Source organism: Octodon degus, unplaced genomic scaffold (genome assembly GCF_000260255.1).
Source record: "Octodon degus isolate 3935 unplaced genomic scaffold, OctDeg1.0 scaffold00050, whole genome shotgun sequence".
Classification (NCBI taxonomy): Eukaryota; Metazoa; Chordata; class Mammalia; order Rodentia; family Octodontidae; genus Octodon; species Octodon degus.
In genome coordinates, this window is record NW_004524626.1 from 6,437,170 (window position 1) to 6,450,569 (window position 13,400).

The 13,400-nt window shown below is 54.2% G+C and overlaps 1 protein-coding gene across 1 annotated transcript; it reads left to right on the plus strand.

The window, feature by feature from the left end:
• Nucleotides 1–2,327: 2,327 nt before the first annotated feature.
• Rps15 (ribosomal protein S15) lies at nucleotides 2,328–5,122 on the plus strand. Its single transcript, XM_004632681.3, has 4 exons — nucleotides 2,328–2,424; nucleotides 2,749–2,834; nucleotides 4,655–4,889; nucleotides 4,977–5,122. Exons 1-4 carry the CDS (start codon nucleotides 2,422–2,424, stop codon nucleotides 5,088–5,090), a joined length of 438 nt encoding a protein of 145 aa, XP_004632738.1. The 5' UTR covers nucleotides 2,328–2,421; the 3' UTR covers nucleotides 5,091–5,122.
• Nucleotides 5,123–13,400: the final 8,278 nt, after the last annotated feature.

The window sequence follows — 13,400 nt, forward strand, 5'->3', positions numbered from 1 at the left end:
GCTGGGGATTGAACCGCGGTCCCTGTGCTTTTGTTTAGCTTAGCTTGTTCTAAGCAGGTGCTTTAGACCACTGAGCCATCTCACCAGCCCCCTTGTTTTTAACCAGGAACCAAACTCAGAATCTTGCACTTGACAGGCAAGTGCTTTGTGTCACTTGAACTACATCCTCAGCTCTCCACTTGGCTTCATTTTTTAGGCACTGCTGGGGATTAGCCCTGTACCTTGAGCTCACTAGGCAAGGGCTGCACCCTCATTCCGCACCTTGAAATTGCTTTATGTGTCCTGCTCAGAAATGAATGTTGTGTGGCCTTCCCAGCCATCCGCCTCCAGCACTTTCCCTGTTTCCTAAATGGAAACTCTCATCCCTGCACCCACAAGTCCACTTCCTGTCTCTGGTTTTGCCTGTCCTGGTGGCGTTTTCCATCCATGGAGCCCATGCTGTGTGTCCTCTGTATTGCTTGTTGAACATGGTATCCTCAAGGTCCCTCCACACACCCTCACTGCTTTTGGTGGCCAACCACTCCGTGTGTATCCACTGATGGACATTTGGGTTGCTTCGACTTGTGGATTTTGTGAACATAGGTGTACAAATACCTGTGCAAACCTCTCCTGTCAAGCTGGGCATGGTGGTGGTACATGTTTGTAATGTACAGCCTTCTTGAGGGCTGAGGCAGGAGGATTGTTGTGAATTCAAGGCCATAGGGAGTACCTGCTTCCCACATCCTGGCTGCCCAAAAGCAATCAAATCCCTCCTTTTAATTCTTTCCACCTACTTCTAGAAGCAGAATTGTTGCTTCATACAGTTTCACATCTTAACCTATTGGCCTTCAAATTTACAGTAACAATTCCAGTGACATAGAGAAATACCACTCCTCTAAAGCTCTATTTACCTCTCCTTTATTTGTGATTCTTATTTTATTTATGTTTTGTCTTTTTGAGACAGGGCCTTGCTATGCAGTTCAGGCTGGCCTTCTGCTCACTTTGTAGCCAAAGCTGGTCTTGAATTTGCAACAATCCTCCTGCCTCAGCCTCCCCAGTGCTGAGATCACTGGTGCACTCCACCGTGCCCAGCTTTTTTTTTTTTTCTCGTGATTTTTAAATTTTTTAAATGTTTATAAGGTTCCCACAGTGTTGCTCAGACTCAATCTTGCTGCCTCGGCCTTCAGTAGCAGACCCTAGTGCCACACACCTGGTTAAATCTATTATTTATTTTAATTAATTTAGTACAGGGTCTACAGGGCTCACAACACAGCTCAGACTCAGTGATCCTCCTGTTTTCAGCCTCCCAAGCGCTGGGATTACAGGCATGCACCACTACACCCAGTCTCAATTGCAGCCTCAGCACACTCCAGGGCAGGGCATGCCGGGGATCCAACCCCGACTGCTGCACTCTGCCTAAGTAGGGACCAACCCTTACCGCTGCACTCTGCCTAAGTAGGGGCTGTAGTCCACTGAGCTATCTGGCTGGCCCTAAATCTACTATTTATGGAGATGACTTTATATGTATCCAGCAACATTTTGCTGATAGTTCCTAGGTTTATATAACCAATTGTGGAGCAGGTCTGTAATCTCAGCATTTGGAAGGCCAAGCCGAAGGGATGGATACAGGTTTGTTTGTTTTTTTAAGTTTCAGAGATGTATTAATCTGTTAATAAACTCCAACAAATAAACATGATTTCATGCATTTAAACGAGAAGAATTTCCTGGTTCAATGGAAAATTGTGCAAATGGCTTCTGAAAGACCTTCATTTTAAGCAGCTTTATAGTGGATACAGGTTTGAGGACAGCCTGGGCTACACAATGAGTTTAAGGCCAGTCTGACCTATATGACTCAAGGTCTTGTCTAAAAGAGAGAGGTAGGAGAGGGGAGGGAGGAGGGGAGGGGAGGGGTAAGGAAAGGAGAGGAGGGGAGAGGAGAGAAGAGGGGAGAAGAGAGGAGAAGAGAAGGGAAGAGGAGGGAAGAGGAGGGAAGACAAGGGAAGAAGAGAAAGACTATTAAGAGCCTGGCCAGCTCTCTGTCTTCCCTTTCAGTTCTGGCGCCTACAATGTCCATACCACATGGTTCTTGTTTCCGTCCCCCAGTGGGCCGGAAAACTTTGAACCAAACCTTTCACTAGCACTAAATGCTCCATAAATATGTCTAGATCTGTGCCTTTGCGTAGATTACAGAGCATGCGCCTGAGGCTCCAAAACAGCAGCAACACATACGATGTTTGTGAGGGTTAGCCTATTCTAGACCGGACCCCTTTGAGGCCCCCTGTCTGTATTTTGCCCTCCGGACAGCAGGGGGCGCGCGTCTTCTGAAGGAAGACAGAGGTGCACACACGGTTAAGTGGCCGTAACTGCGCGATAACTGCGCAGGCTGCCGCGCGATAACTGCGGAGACGCGAAGAGGGCGGTCTTTTCCGAAGACCTGGCAAGATGGTGAGTGTAGGCTTTGGAGGTTCCGTGGCAGGCCTATCCGGCGCCATCCGAGGTCTGGCCGTCCTGTGGGGACCGGGGTTAGGACCTACGGTTGTGGCGGTCTGCTTCAAACCTCCGAGGCCGCAGATGGGCACCATGGGGCGGGCCTGGTGGTTCTTGGACGGGGAAGGCCTGTTCGATCCTGCAGTCCCAACCGAGCCCTCGTAGCCGAAGTCGCATGTACTTAAATGGTACGGCCTGGGGTTAGTGTGACCGTGCAGGTTTCCATGGGGCTGCCGGGGATGGGTCGCTAGCCCCCTTCACCACCGTCCCGCGCTCGTGCAGGCGGAAGTGGAGCAAAAGAAGAAGCGAACCTTCCGCAAGTTTACCTACCGCGGCGTGGACCTCGACCAGCTGCTGGATATGTCCTAGTAAGGGGCGCGGCGGGAAGACAAGGGGCGGGAGGAGGAGAGAGTGCCGTCGGCGTTAGGGTAGAGCGTGGCATGTGTGGGCTGTGGGAGTGGGCGCCCCAGGGGAGACGGGACGCGCGGTGCCCTTGGGCGCCAGGCTGGCTGGCTTGCTTGCTACAGTGGAGATTGAACCCAGGCCCGTCCTACTGAGTTAAGCTCCTCTTTATTTTGTGTGTGTGTTGGGGGGGGGCGCTCGCTAAATCGCGGAAGTACTAGGTGAGGCTCAAATTGGATTTCTCCCCTGAAAAGTTGACCTTTTCTGTGAAGAAACCCACTGCCAATATTTTCTGCATTTTGTGCCAGTTTCTGCTGAAGGGCGAGAGCAGACTTGGCTAGTCTGCAGAAGGCAAATGTTTGAGCCTGTGCGCTGGTAAAATTGTTCAGAACGTTGGAGCTTTTATTTAATTTGGATGCTGTTTACTGTTTACAAATGAACTTCATCCATTTGGGAATGTAGACAGCACGAGTAGCCCAGGTGTGTTGTGAAAACAGTGAGGAGGTGGCTTGTACAAGTACGAGTGGGTGGGAGGCCCTAGCGCCAGGACAAAGGGGAGGGGATCCGCTGATAGCAGTGAGACCTGGTGACCCTGGTGAGGAAGTTGGCATAGAGGATCTAGCTGCCTTGGGTGCCCCCCACTCCAGCCCTGGGGATTGAGCGCTGTTTTCCAGACAGGGTCTCAGCTGTGCAGTTCAGGCTGCCTTGAGCTGAATTTGTAGCCCAGGCTGGTCTAGAATTCACAGTGAGCCTTCTGCCTCAGCCTCTCAAGTGCTGGGATTATAAGTGTGCACCACCATGCCCAGCTAGAACCCAGAGCTTCCCCAACCCCTTTTTAATTTTATTTATTTATATTTATTTATTCTTTTATTTTTTAATGTATTTGATTGTTAAAGGGTCTCACTGTTTGGACTCTTAAGTGATTCTCCTGTTTCAGCCTCCCCAGTGCTGTGATTACAGGTGTGCCTGGGATTATTGGTGTGTGCCTCCACACCCACCAGCGCACCCAGGACTGGCAGGCTCAGCCGGCCCTGGAGGTAGGGCTGGAGCAGCATGTGGTGCTGTGGAGTGAACTGCGGTTCCTGTGCTTGGCCTAAGTAGGTGCTTTAGTCAGCTCAGCTATCTTGCCAGCCCTTATTTTTTTCTTTTCCTAGAGACTTTCCACTGAGCGACATCCTCAGCCTTCATATTTTACTAAGTTGCCGGAGCCTGGCTCCCAACTCCTACTGGTGCCACCTCCTTCCAGAATGCTAGCATTATCCTGTCTGCACCACCACATGTTATCTGGAGCTTATAACAGGCTGCTGGCTGGCTGTGGAGACGCCTCCTAAGATTTTGGGGGAGGGGTGCCTGGGATGAACCTGGGCCTTTGGGCATGCCCGAAAGCACTGAGCTGCAGTCAGCCCTGTTAGTATTTCAGGCCAGTGTTCAGCTCATGTAGTTTAGACTATAGTCCTACTGCCTCAGCCTCCTGAATGCTGGGAGTACAGGTAGGTGTCACCAAACCTGACTTCCTGGATCCTTTGGAAGATGTTGGCCTGAGTGCAATTTCCAAGCTGCCACTTTAGAGAGACTTGAGTATTCAGTTCTGGTTAATGCTGTCTAAACAGTCTCATGGTGGTTCTTAAGTGCTAAGAATTCCTAGTGCAGGACAGGGGTGTCCTTGTAGGGAGCAGTGCCAAGTCCAGTGAGATGCAGGCTGTGTCCCTGGGAATCACCCCTTCCTGATTCTCTGCCCCTGGGAGTTGGGGGTCTCAGTTCACCCATGCTATCTACCTGTCCCCAGTGAACAGCTGATGCAGCTCTATAGTGCTCGGCAGAGGAGGCGGCTGAACCGTGGACTTCGGCGGAAGCAGCATTCGCTACTGAAGCGTCTACGCAAGGCCAAAAAGGAGGCACCACCCATGGAGAAGCCCGAAGTGGTGAAGACACACCTTCGAGACATGATCATCCTGCCCGAGATGGTGGGCAGCATGGTGGGTGTCTACAATGGCAAGACTTTCAACCAGGTGGAGATCAAGGTGCGTGTGGGGCTTGGGCTGGGGGAGTGGGGTGGGTGGGCACTATCTTGGACAGTCCCTGATGCCTGCCTGTCTTGACCCCTGCAGCCTGAGATGATTGGCCACTACCTGGGCGAGTTCTCTATCACCTACAAGCCCGTGAAGCATGGCCGGCCTGGCATTGGTGCCACTCACTCTTCGCGCTTCATCCCCCTCAAGTAGCCACCTGGCCAATAAAGCCACCACTGCCCCCAGTCATGTGTATGGCCTGTCCTTCTGCTCGTGAGCTCCCGGAGGGTCCTGGGTCAAGATCCTAGCACAGGACTCAGGTTGGACATATGGGGCTGTGGATAGCAGCATACAACCCTTAGTTTTCAGTGTTCATACCCAACAGCTATACTCAGCATGATTGACCTTGGCTACCGCTCAGGATCCCCAAGAGAGAAAGGGGCTGGGCCTGATGCACTGTCTCCCTCACCCACATCCCAGTTCTAGGGCCTTTGCTCTCTGTCTTCTGGGTGAGGTTGTGCAGATGAGGCAACAGGGTGAGCAGCAGGATCCCTCTGCTACCTCTAGGGAGGCCCCATCCCAGGTGTGTGCCTGCCTAGGGCCTCAGGACAGTCTTTGTGGAGTTTTCTATGGCTAGCATCTGTAGTCCACTGGACCTGGAGTGCGGCCTTACTGGTACCTTCACTTGCCTTGGTCAGAGAAGTCTCCAGCAGTAGGGTCTCACTAAACTCCCAGCTTAGGACAAGGTTGTCTTTTTCTATACGGTAAGATACAGGCAGGTTCTGCTGAGTCCTCTAGACTCAGCCAGAGCTGCCTGGGCAGCAGTGGGTTCCTTGGCGGGCACTGAGGGAATTGAGTGTAGTCAGGCTGTGGCCTAGGGGAGTGGAAGAGCATGCTGCCTGATTCCCTGCATGTCTGGTGGAGTAGCCTCGGTGGGCAGAGTTCCTGTTGGTCCCCGTGTCTCAGCTTCAGCATTTGCTCGTGCAAGTGATTTGGAATCCAGAATTCAAGGATAGAGGGTAATTGGATTTAATCTCTTCCTAGGAGGAGTTGTAAAGCAGAGGAAAGACTGCCTGAGGCTCAGCTGCTCAGGAGGCTTAGGAAGGAGGATCTCAAGTTTTGAGTTCTGCCTAGGCAACATACGAAGGCCAAGTAAAAAGGACTGTGGGTGTAGCTCAGTCCATGACCCTGGGTTCAGTCCACAGAGCTGTGACCCAGTAGTGAAAGGTGGTGTGCAGGGTAGGCTTGAGCTGGGACTGTCCTGTCCAGTGGGCTCGATGGTGGGTGGTGTTGAGCTCAGTCATGTGCAGCAACTCTAGAATGGTGCTGGAGTCAGAGTGGTGCCAGGCTGGGCGGGGACTTGGGCTCACCCTAAAGCCCTTTCTGAGTCACAGGTACCATGAGGTGTGTGACTGCATGCCAGGGTCCTTCCTGTGGAGCATTAGGGTCTTCCTGACCCACCTTTGCATACTTGGCTACAGCCAGTAAACAAAAGCATGCAGTGCCTTAGGCTTTACTGGACAAACACTCCTGCCCATAGCAGTGCACATTGCGGTGGGAAGGTCCTGTATCCCAGGCTGCTCCAGGGTACAATTGGCCTTTTAGGCCTTTGCTGGAAGCACTGCAGCTGGTCGCTGCTTGCACCCCTGTGGTACTTGGTGACAAGAAGAAGCCATTGATGATCAGGAATAAGAATCCATGTTCTAAATACAGAACATTGTGTTGGAAATGGTTTGTCCTGTGCTCCATTTGTGCCAGCCTACATGGTACCCTCATTCCAGGAGCACTTGGGGGCATCAGAAAAGAATGGGGCCTCTTACCCAGGGTCACTGTGCTGCCTGGCCACTACTGACTGCAGGCCCATCCTCTGGCCACATTCACACCTTTGGTCTCTCCTGGCACTTCACTGGGCACACCCAGAACCTGAGTGGGTGTCCCCTCCAGGTTGTTTGGGGTTTTTTTATGTATTTGGTACAGGGTCTCAGTACGTAGATCCTACTCAGTGTTGTTGCTGCTTTCAGCCTCCCAAGCACTGGATGTGCCACCACGCCCAGTCTTCAATATTACTCATTTGGATGAACAGACTTCACACCTGGCAGGGAAACCTAACCCTAAATTTAGAATTGGCTATGAAAACGGCTTGGTGGCGCACAGCTGTAATCCCAGCGCTCGAACGGTTGAGCCAGGAAAGTGCGAATTTGGACCACCCTGGGGGGGCTACAGAAGAATACAAGGCCAGCCTGAGGTGCATAGTGAGTCCAAGTCTTTTATGAAAAGGAGATTTCTACCTTTTCCTCCTGGCCCAGATTTCCCATCATTTAGTCCCAGGCCCCCTCCCTCCCTTGCTCCTCAGGGTCCTGGAATGCCTTTACGCGGTCTATAGTTCGGCCTCTGCCCTTACCTTTCCTGCTGAGGCAGCACTTCGCGGCTTTCCTGACTTGGCCCAGTGGAGGGTGACACACCCTCCATGGTCCACTTCCGGCAAACCCGCAGTTTACCCATGACATCTGGGCCTGCGCAGTGCCTTGGTCAGGCGCTCTCCACGGTCTGTTCTCCCGACGGCCGGCAGAGGGCACTGCTGCAGGCTGCCATAGACCGCCAGTCAAAGCCCAAGTCATTGGTAGAGCATTATGAAACGCCCTGTGTGCTGGCGCACGCCTACATTTTACCACTTTACGATGCTGAAGCAGGAGCATCGCAACTTCCAGCACATTATGGGCAATTTACGAAGACCATGTGTAAAGTACTGGGGGTGTAGCTTACAGAGCAAAGTCCAGGGTTCAACCGTAATTGCTCCCCAGCCCATCCAAAAACTGGAGCCTGCCCTGTGGCCCAGGATCCCAGTGACCTGCCCAGTGCCTTCCCACAACTCTGCAAGCCCCTTTCTGGTCGCTCAACCACCAGGTCCATTCAAGGTGCCTTCCCACAGCCTGCAGGCTACTGGCCCTGCCCCGACCTTTCCTGCTTGGCTTTCAGTGGCCCACCATGCTGTCCTCTGGTTTAGTCTTCCAAGGGCAGAAGTCTTCTCCAGTTCACTGTACAGGGACTGGCACACTAGGTGCTTAGTACATGGTTAAATGACTATACCAGCGATGCCATTTCCGTTTGAGCCCGGCAAATAGGTGGGCACACAGCAAATGTTTGCTGAGTGACTAATGAATTTGAGTCCCTGGGTGGATTCCGGAGGCACCCAAGCTTCTGCCCCAGCAGTGACTGTCCACGAATGCAGCAGACCACACCAGGGCAGTCTCTGTCCCTTCAAGACCGATCTGCCAGGGGGCCTGCCCATTAGCTCAGTTGTTTAAGTGCCTGCTTAAACAAAGCAGTCAGGCTCAAGATGCTCTGGTTCAAACCCAGTTTCTCACAGGAAACCAGAACTGCCCTCAAGGAATCTTCAGGCCGCCGAAGAAAAAAAAAAAAAGACCGATCTGCCAGCCCTTCTTCCTCCTGCTCCACACCCCTTGCCAACTCTGGAGCGTGCCCCAGCCCCATGGGAAGCCTGCACCTCCCTGTCTGTACACAGGGCCTCGACCGCTCTTGCACTCTCAGGGCCTCGTGCCACTCTGTCAGGGAGAGGCTCACCCAGTTTCCCGGAGACCCATTCCTTCGGCCCTTTCCGGGAGGAGCCGCAGCCCGGCCCCGCCGAGTGACCCCTCCCCTCTCAGCTTTTGCGCAGGCGCACGGCGCCTGGGCCGCAGCCCCCACCCCCACTCCTCGGCTAAGGGGCGGGGCGCGCACTGTCCGAGGCGGCGGCAGCTCCATGGGGCTCCTGGGGCTCCTGAGCCTGCTGCACTCGGCCTTCTTCGGGGACCAGGTAGGGAACGCGGGACCTGGTAAGGGGCGAAGGTCCGGCCCCAAGAGCGGTAGACAAGGTGGGGTCCAGGCCGTGGGAATAGCGGCCCCGATGGCGGGGAGGTGGGGGGTGCACAACCCAGGGCGCTGAGGCTTGAAGGGTCGGGGGTCTGGCTCAGTTGCCTTGGAGACGGTTGCCACGGAAGACGCCGCGGGATGTTCGCGGAGCTGAGAGCCCCTCCTCTGCGCCGCAGCGACCCCCACCCCTCTGATATGCGCAAGCGCGCTGTGCCGGCCCAGCCCTCTGCCTGGGAGCGAGACCCTTGGGCCGCTCCCCTCAGTGGGGACGAGAACACACATGCACCGAGGCACATAAAGACTGCGGTGGAGTGCACGGTGCAGAGGTTCCGCGTGTACAGGATGGGGGTGCAGGGCCACACCCTGCAATTCTGTAGTCCTCAGTTTCCCCATCTGGGCGCCTGCTTAGGGCCCACTTCAGTTCCCCAATGCTGACATTTCATTATATCCATCCCACCCAACCTGAGCAGTTCGCCTCGCCGTTTTGAGTCCAGCGGTATAACATCCCCTGTTGAGGGGAAACTGAGGCTGGGGATGCACTGAGAGAGCCCAAGGTGACCCGGCCTAGAGCAAGCCCAGAGCTTGTGCGGGGAAGGGCAGCTCTGCGGAGAACTAGGGCTGAGGTCTGGGAACTGTCCGTGGTGCTGATGGGTGTAGATGGGGGCCGCATGCTGCCTGCTCCCCGCTGGGGAAATTGAGGCCCACCACCGCGGTGCCCTGCACTGGCAGACTCTCCCCGCCGGTTAGGGTTCTGCTCCATCACCCAGTTCGCGGCATCCTTGTGTTTGCGTCATGACCTGGTGCCTTTGGGCCTCACTGTACCCTATACTCTGTGCCCGGGTGGGCAGCCCATTTTACTCCCAGCCCTGGAGATCAGAGGAATATCAAGGAGGCAGGTTGGGCACCAAGAGGACACAGACAGCCTGAGGTCCAACAGGAGGGCCAATGGTACTCATGAGTAACCCTTGCAGGCTGGAGTTGGGGGCTCCCTGGCTGGGGGTGGGAGTAAGCCAGCTAGGAGGTGGGAATTCTAAGGTGGCAACAGTGAGGGCATGAGGCCTCTCAGGAAGAGGACCTCAGAAGGGCCACCCTGTGAGGCAGTGGTGGGTCCTCACTCATGTCCTGGAAGCCGGCTCTAGGAAGCTCTTGTGCTTCTGAAGTGTTCAGCAATACCCAGGCCTGACTGTAGTTCAGGATCCAATGTCAAGAACTGGGAGCCAATGTCAGGGGTGTTCTGTGTGGAGCCAAGGGCACCTTGCCTTGGGGTCTCAACTGCCATATTCCTCCAGCCTGAGGACCATCCATCCTCCAGGCACACATAAAGGAAGGAGGGGAGGAGGCCTACCGACCCAGGAACACCAGAAACATTCTTCCTTGTCCTGACTCAGTTTCCCGATGTGTATCAGGGTGGGACTGGCCACTGGACACCCTCCCCTTAAAATCTCCTGCTTCAGAAAGCCCTGAGGAGCTGTGACATGTGAGACAGTGGAGGAAATGGGAATTAGTCTTTGTGAGGGAGGCAGGGGTTGATTGATCCACCCACCACACTGTGAGCAAAACTGGAAACTGAGGTCAGGGAGACAAGGCCAAGATCACATGGAGAGGAGATAGAGCTCAGGTAGGGCTGTGGACTCCATATCCCAGCCCAAGTTCAGCCTTGCCCAAATCTGGCCTGGGCTCTTGTGAGTCCCCCAGAGGAACCATCTCTCTCCTATCTCCCCACCCACTTGGGTACTGTGGGACTTGTACCCAAGGTCTTCACACTTAGTTTCATCCCCATCCCTTTTGTATATTGCTAAATCGTCCAGTCGTCCAGCTGGGGTAGAACTTATGATCCTCCTGCCTTATCCTCCTGGAGTGCTGGGATTCCAGGCATGTGGCACCATGTCCAGCTTCCATCCCATTTGGTGGCTTGCCCTAGCCATGCCCTCTACCCTTCTACCTTAGAGCTCCACAGCCACCCATGTCCTGAGCTCTCACTGATCTGCCCTCAGCCTCCAGCCCTTGTCCCTCTTGGACCCTTACCTCACTTTTCACACCAATGGCTGGCTCTGGAAGCTCCCAGATGGTGAGACACGAGTCCTCTTGGGTCCTGATGTTGCTGCCATAGGTACTTGGGGGGCCTCCAACCCCACAAGAAAGAATATACTTCCCTTGGGCTGGTGGGTTAGCTCCATTGTTTAAAGTGCCTTCTTGAACAAAACCAGTCAGGGGCAAGGGACTATGGTTCGATCCCCAGCACCATATGCCACACCAGACCCGCCCTTAAGGCAGCCTGAGCCAGCCCCTCCCCCCAAAAAAAATCCTCAAAAATTTATTTATTTATTTATTTTAATTTTAGGGAAGATCTACAGTGTGTCCAGGGTCTCACTACTAGATCAGACTTGTAGTGATCTGCCTGTTTACAGCCTCCCAAGAGCTGGGATTACAGGCACATGTCACCATGCCCAGTCTCTCCTTCTCAAACACTAAGGGCTGACCAGATAGCTCAGCAGACTAAAGCGCCTGCTTAGGCAGAGCACAGTGGTCAGGGTTCGATCCCTGGCTTGCCATGCTGGTCCCATTCTGGGGCACACTGAGACAGCAGTTGAGACTGGGCATGGTGGCATGTGCCTGTAATTCCAGCACTTGGGAGGCTGAAAGCAGGAGAATTACTACGAGTCCGATCTGTGTAATGAGACCCTGTAGACACCCTAGACCCTGACCTAAATACATTTAAAAAAATACTTCTCCCTCTGCACTAGGCTCCTCTTTGCCTGTCATTTCCACAGCTTCCCACCCCCATTTTACAGATGGGAAAATGAGAGGTGAGAGGTCAATGATTCTTTCTGCCCCCACTGCTGTTAAGTGACAGGCAGTGTCTTCCCAAAGGGACCACCTGCTCTGTCCTGTAACACGTGTTGGCAGCAGGGAGAATTGGGCTCTGAGAGTTAAACCCTCAAGTGGTCTCTGGGGACCCATTGGGTACCAGGGACAGCTGGGGATACAATCTTGAGATCACTGGCCCCTCCTTCCTCTCGCTTCCGGCCTGTGAGGGTGGATTTGTGTGGAGGAGGGGCAGAGCCAAGGTGATAGATTGAGACAGAACTGAGAGAAGAGAGACATGTAAGGAGGGACAGTCTTAGATATCAGATGGAGAGCGTGATACTCGGGCGATGAGACAAGGAAAAAGGAGGAGTCCCCAGGTGTTTCCCAGCATGCCTACCCATCTCCTTAACACACTCCCTGGCTCTGTTCTGCCTTAATACATCCACACAAGCTGAGCTGAGCTGGTGGGGAGACTGCTGGTCTGGTTGCTACCTGTCTCTGTCCTGGGAAACCTGCTCCCCGTGCCCCGGGTAAGGATTCTGATGTAATATACAAGATTTGGTGTTTTACTGGGATTGTGCAAATCCAGGCACAGGAGGTTTCAGAGGCCATTTTACCCTGCAATGGGATGGAGGACACGGGCTCCTGATCCTCGAGGCGTCCCCCTTCCTTAGGAGGGGTTCATCGACCTCACCCCCACACACACATCCCGCACGTTCATGCACCCTAAACCCCTGAGCCAGAGCTGAGGCCCGACGCCCCGCTGCCACCGCTGGTCCCCGCCCCGGGCCGCCATTGGCTGTTGCCATGGTATCAGCCCGTCTTCCTGTGCTGCCATTGGCCTCCATGCCTGTATCCCGCATCGCGCATCCTCCCCCGCTATCGGTGGTTTCGCCCAGCTCCGGGAGAGGCGGTGCCGCCTGGCCAGGCCCGGATCGGGCTTTGTCCACCCTGGAGCCCCTTGTCCACGCTACCGAAACCCCGGAGCTCTGGAGGCCGCACCTGCGGCCACCGGGGCTTGGATTTCGGGCTGGGCCTGCAGAACTGCTTGGAGGGAGAAGGCCCCAGGTGCCCCCACACACCCTGTCCCAGCCAGCCAAGCTGAAAGTAAGTGGATGCGCATTCCCTGGGTGAAGGGCAGCGTCAGCGCCTCCGTCCTCTTTTTTCTGCCTTATCTATCAGCATTGATTCTGTCACTCCAGACTGGTAGCTAGAAGGGAAACAACCCAGAAAGAACGTGGGTGTTTGTGTCACTGCTGCCAGCCCCGTGCACACACCCACTTATGAATTTCATTACCACATCTCAGAAAGACGAGGTAAAGGCTGGTGAGTGGGCCTGTGTGTAGGTGCTGTGTGTCCTGGGAGGCTTGTTACACCTCCTGGGGCATTGCTTGCCCTGTCTGTAAAGAGAAGATTTGGGTTAAAGGAGGGAGATGGACCGTCTTGGACCTGGCCTTCCATACCTATACCTCCCTCCTATAAAGCAGTCCCCTCAGATTCAGTCATACCTGTCATTGGTGCTTTTCCTTTGGTGACCTCTCAGGGAGGCCTGCTGGGGCTGAGGGGCAGGCAGGAGGGCTTGGAGGAGGAAATCATAGGGTGAGGGGTGGCAGCAGTCAGGAGAAGTGCTGCAGGCTGGGGAACCTGGGTGTTTGAAGACCTGAAGGAAGGCAGCAGCTAGTTTCCTGGTGGGTCCTTGTATGTGGAGGAGTCAGGTCTTATCCTGGGGGCACTGGGGAGCCATGAGAGGTACTGAGCCCAAGAGGATCTGATTTGTGACTTTTGGAGCTCTTTTTTTTTTTTTTTTTAACGGCTGGACCTAGATTTTTTTTTTAATTTTTTTTT

What these genes read in the sequence shown, in the direction of transcription:
- Rps15 (XM_004632681.3), top strand. An exon ending in CAGCTGCTGGATATGTCCTA is followed by an intron (nt 2,835 to 4,654) that starts GTAAGGGGCGCG and finishes ACCTGTCCCCAG; the next exon opens with TGAACAGCTGATGCAGCTCT. An exon ending in TCAACCAGGTGGAGATCAAG is followed by an intron (nt 4,890 to 4,976) that starts GTGCGTGTGGGG and finishes TGACCCCTGCAG; the next exon opens with CCTGAGATGATTGGCCACTA.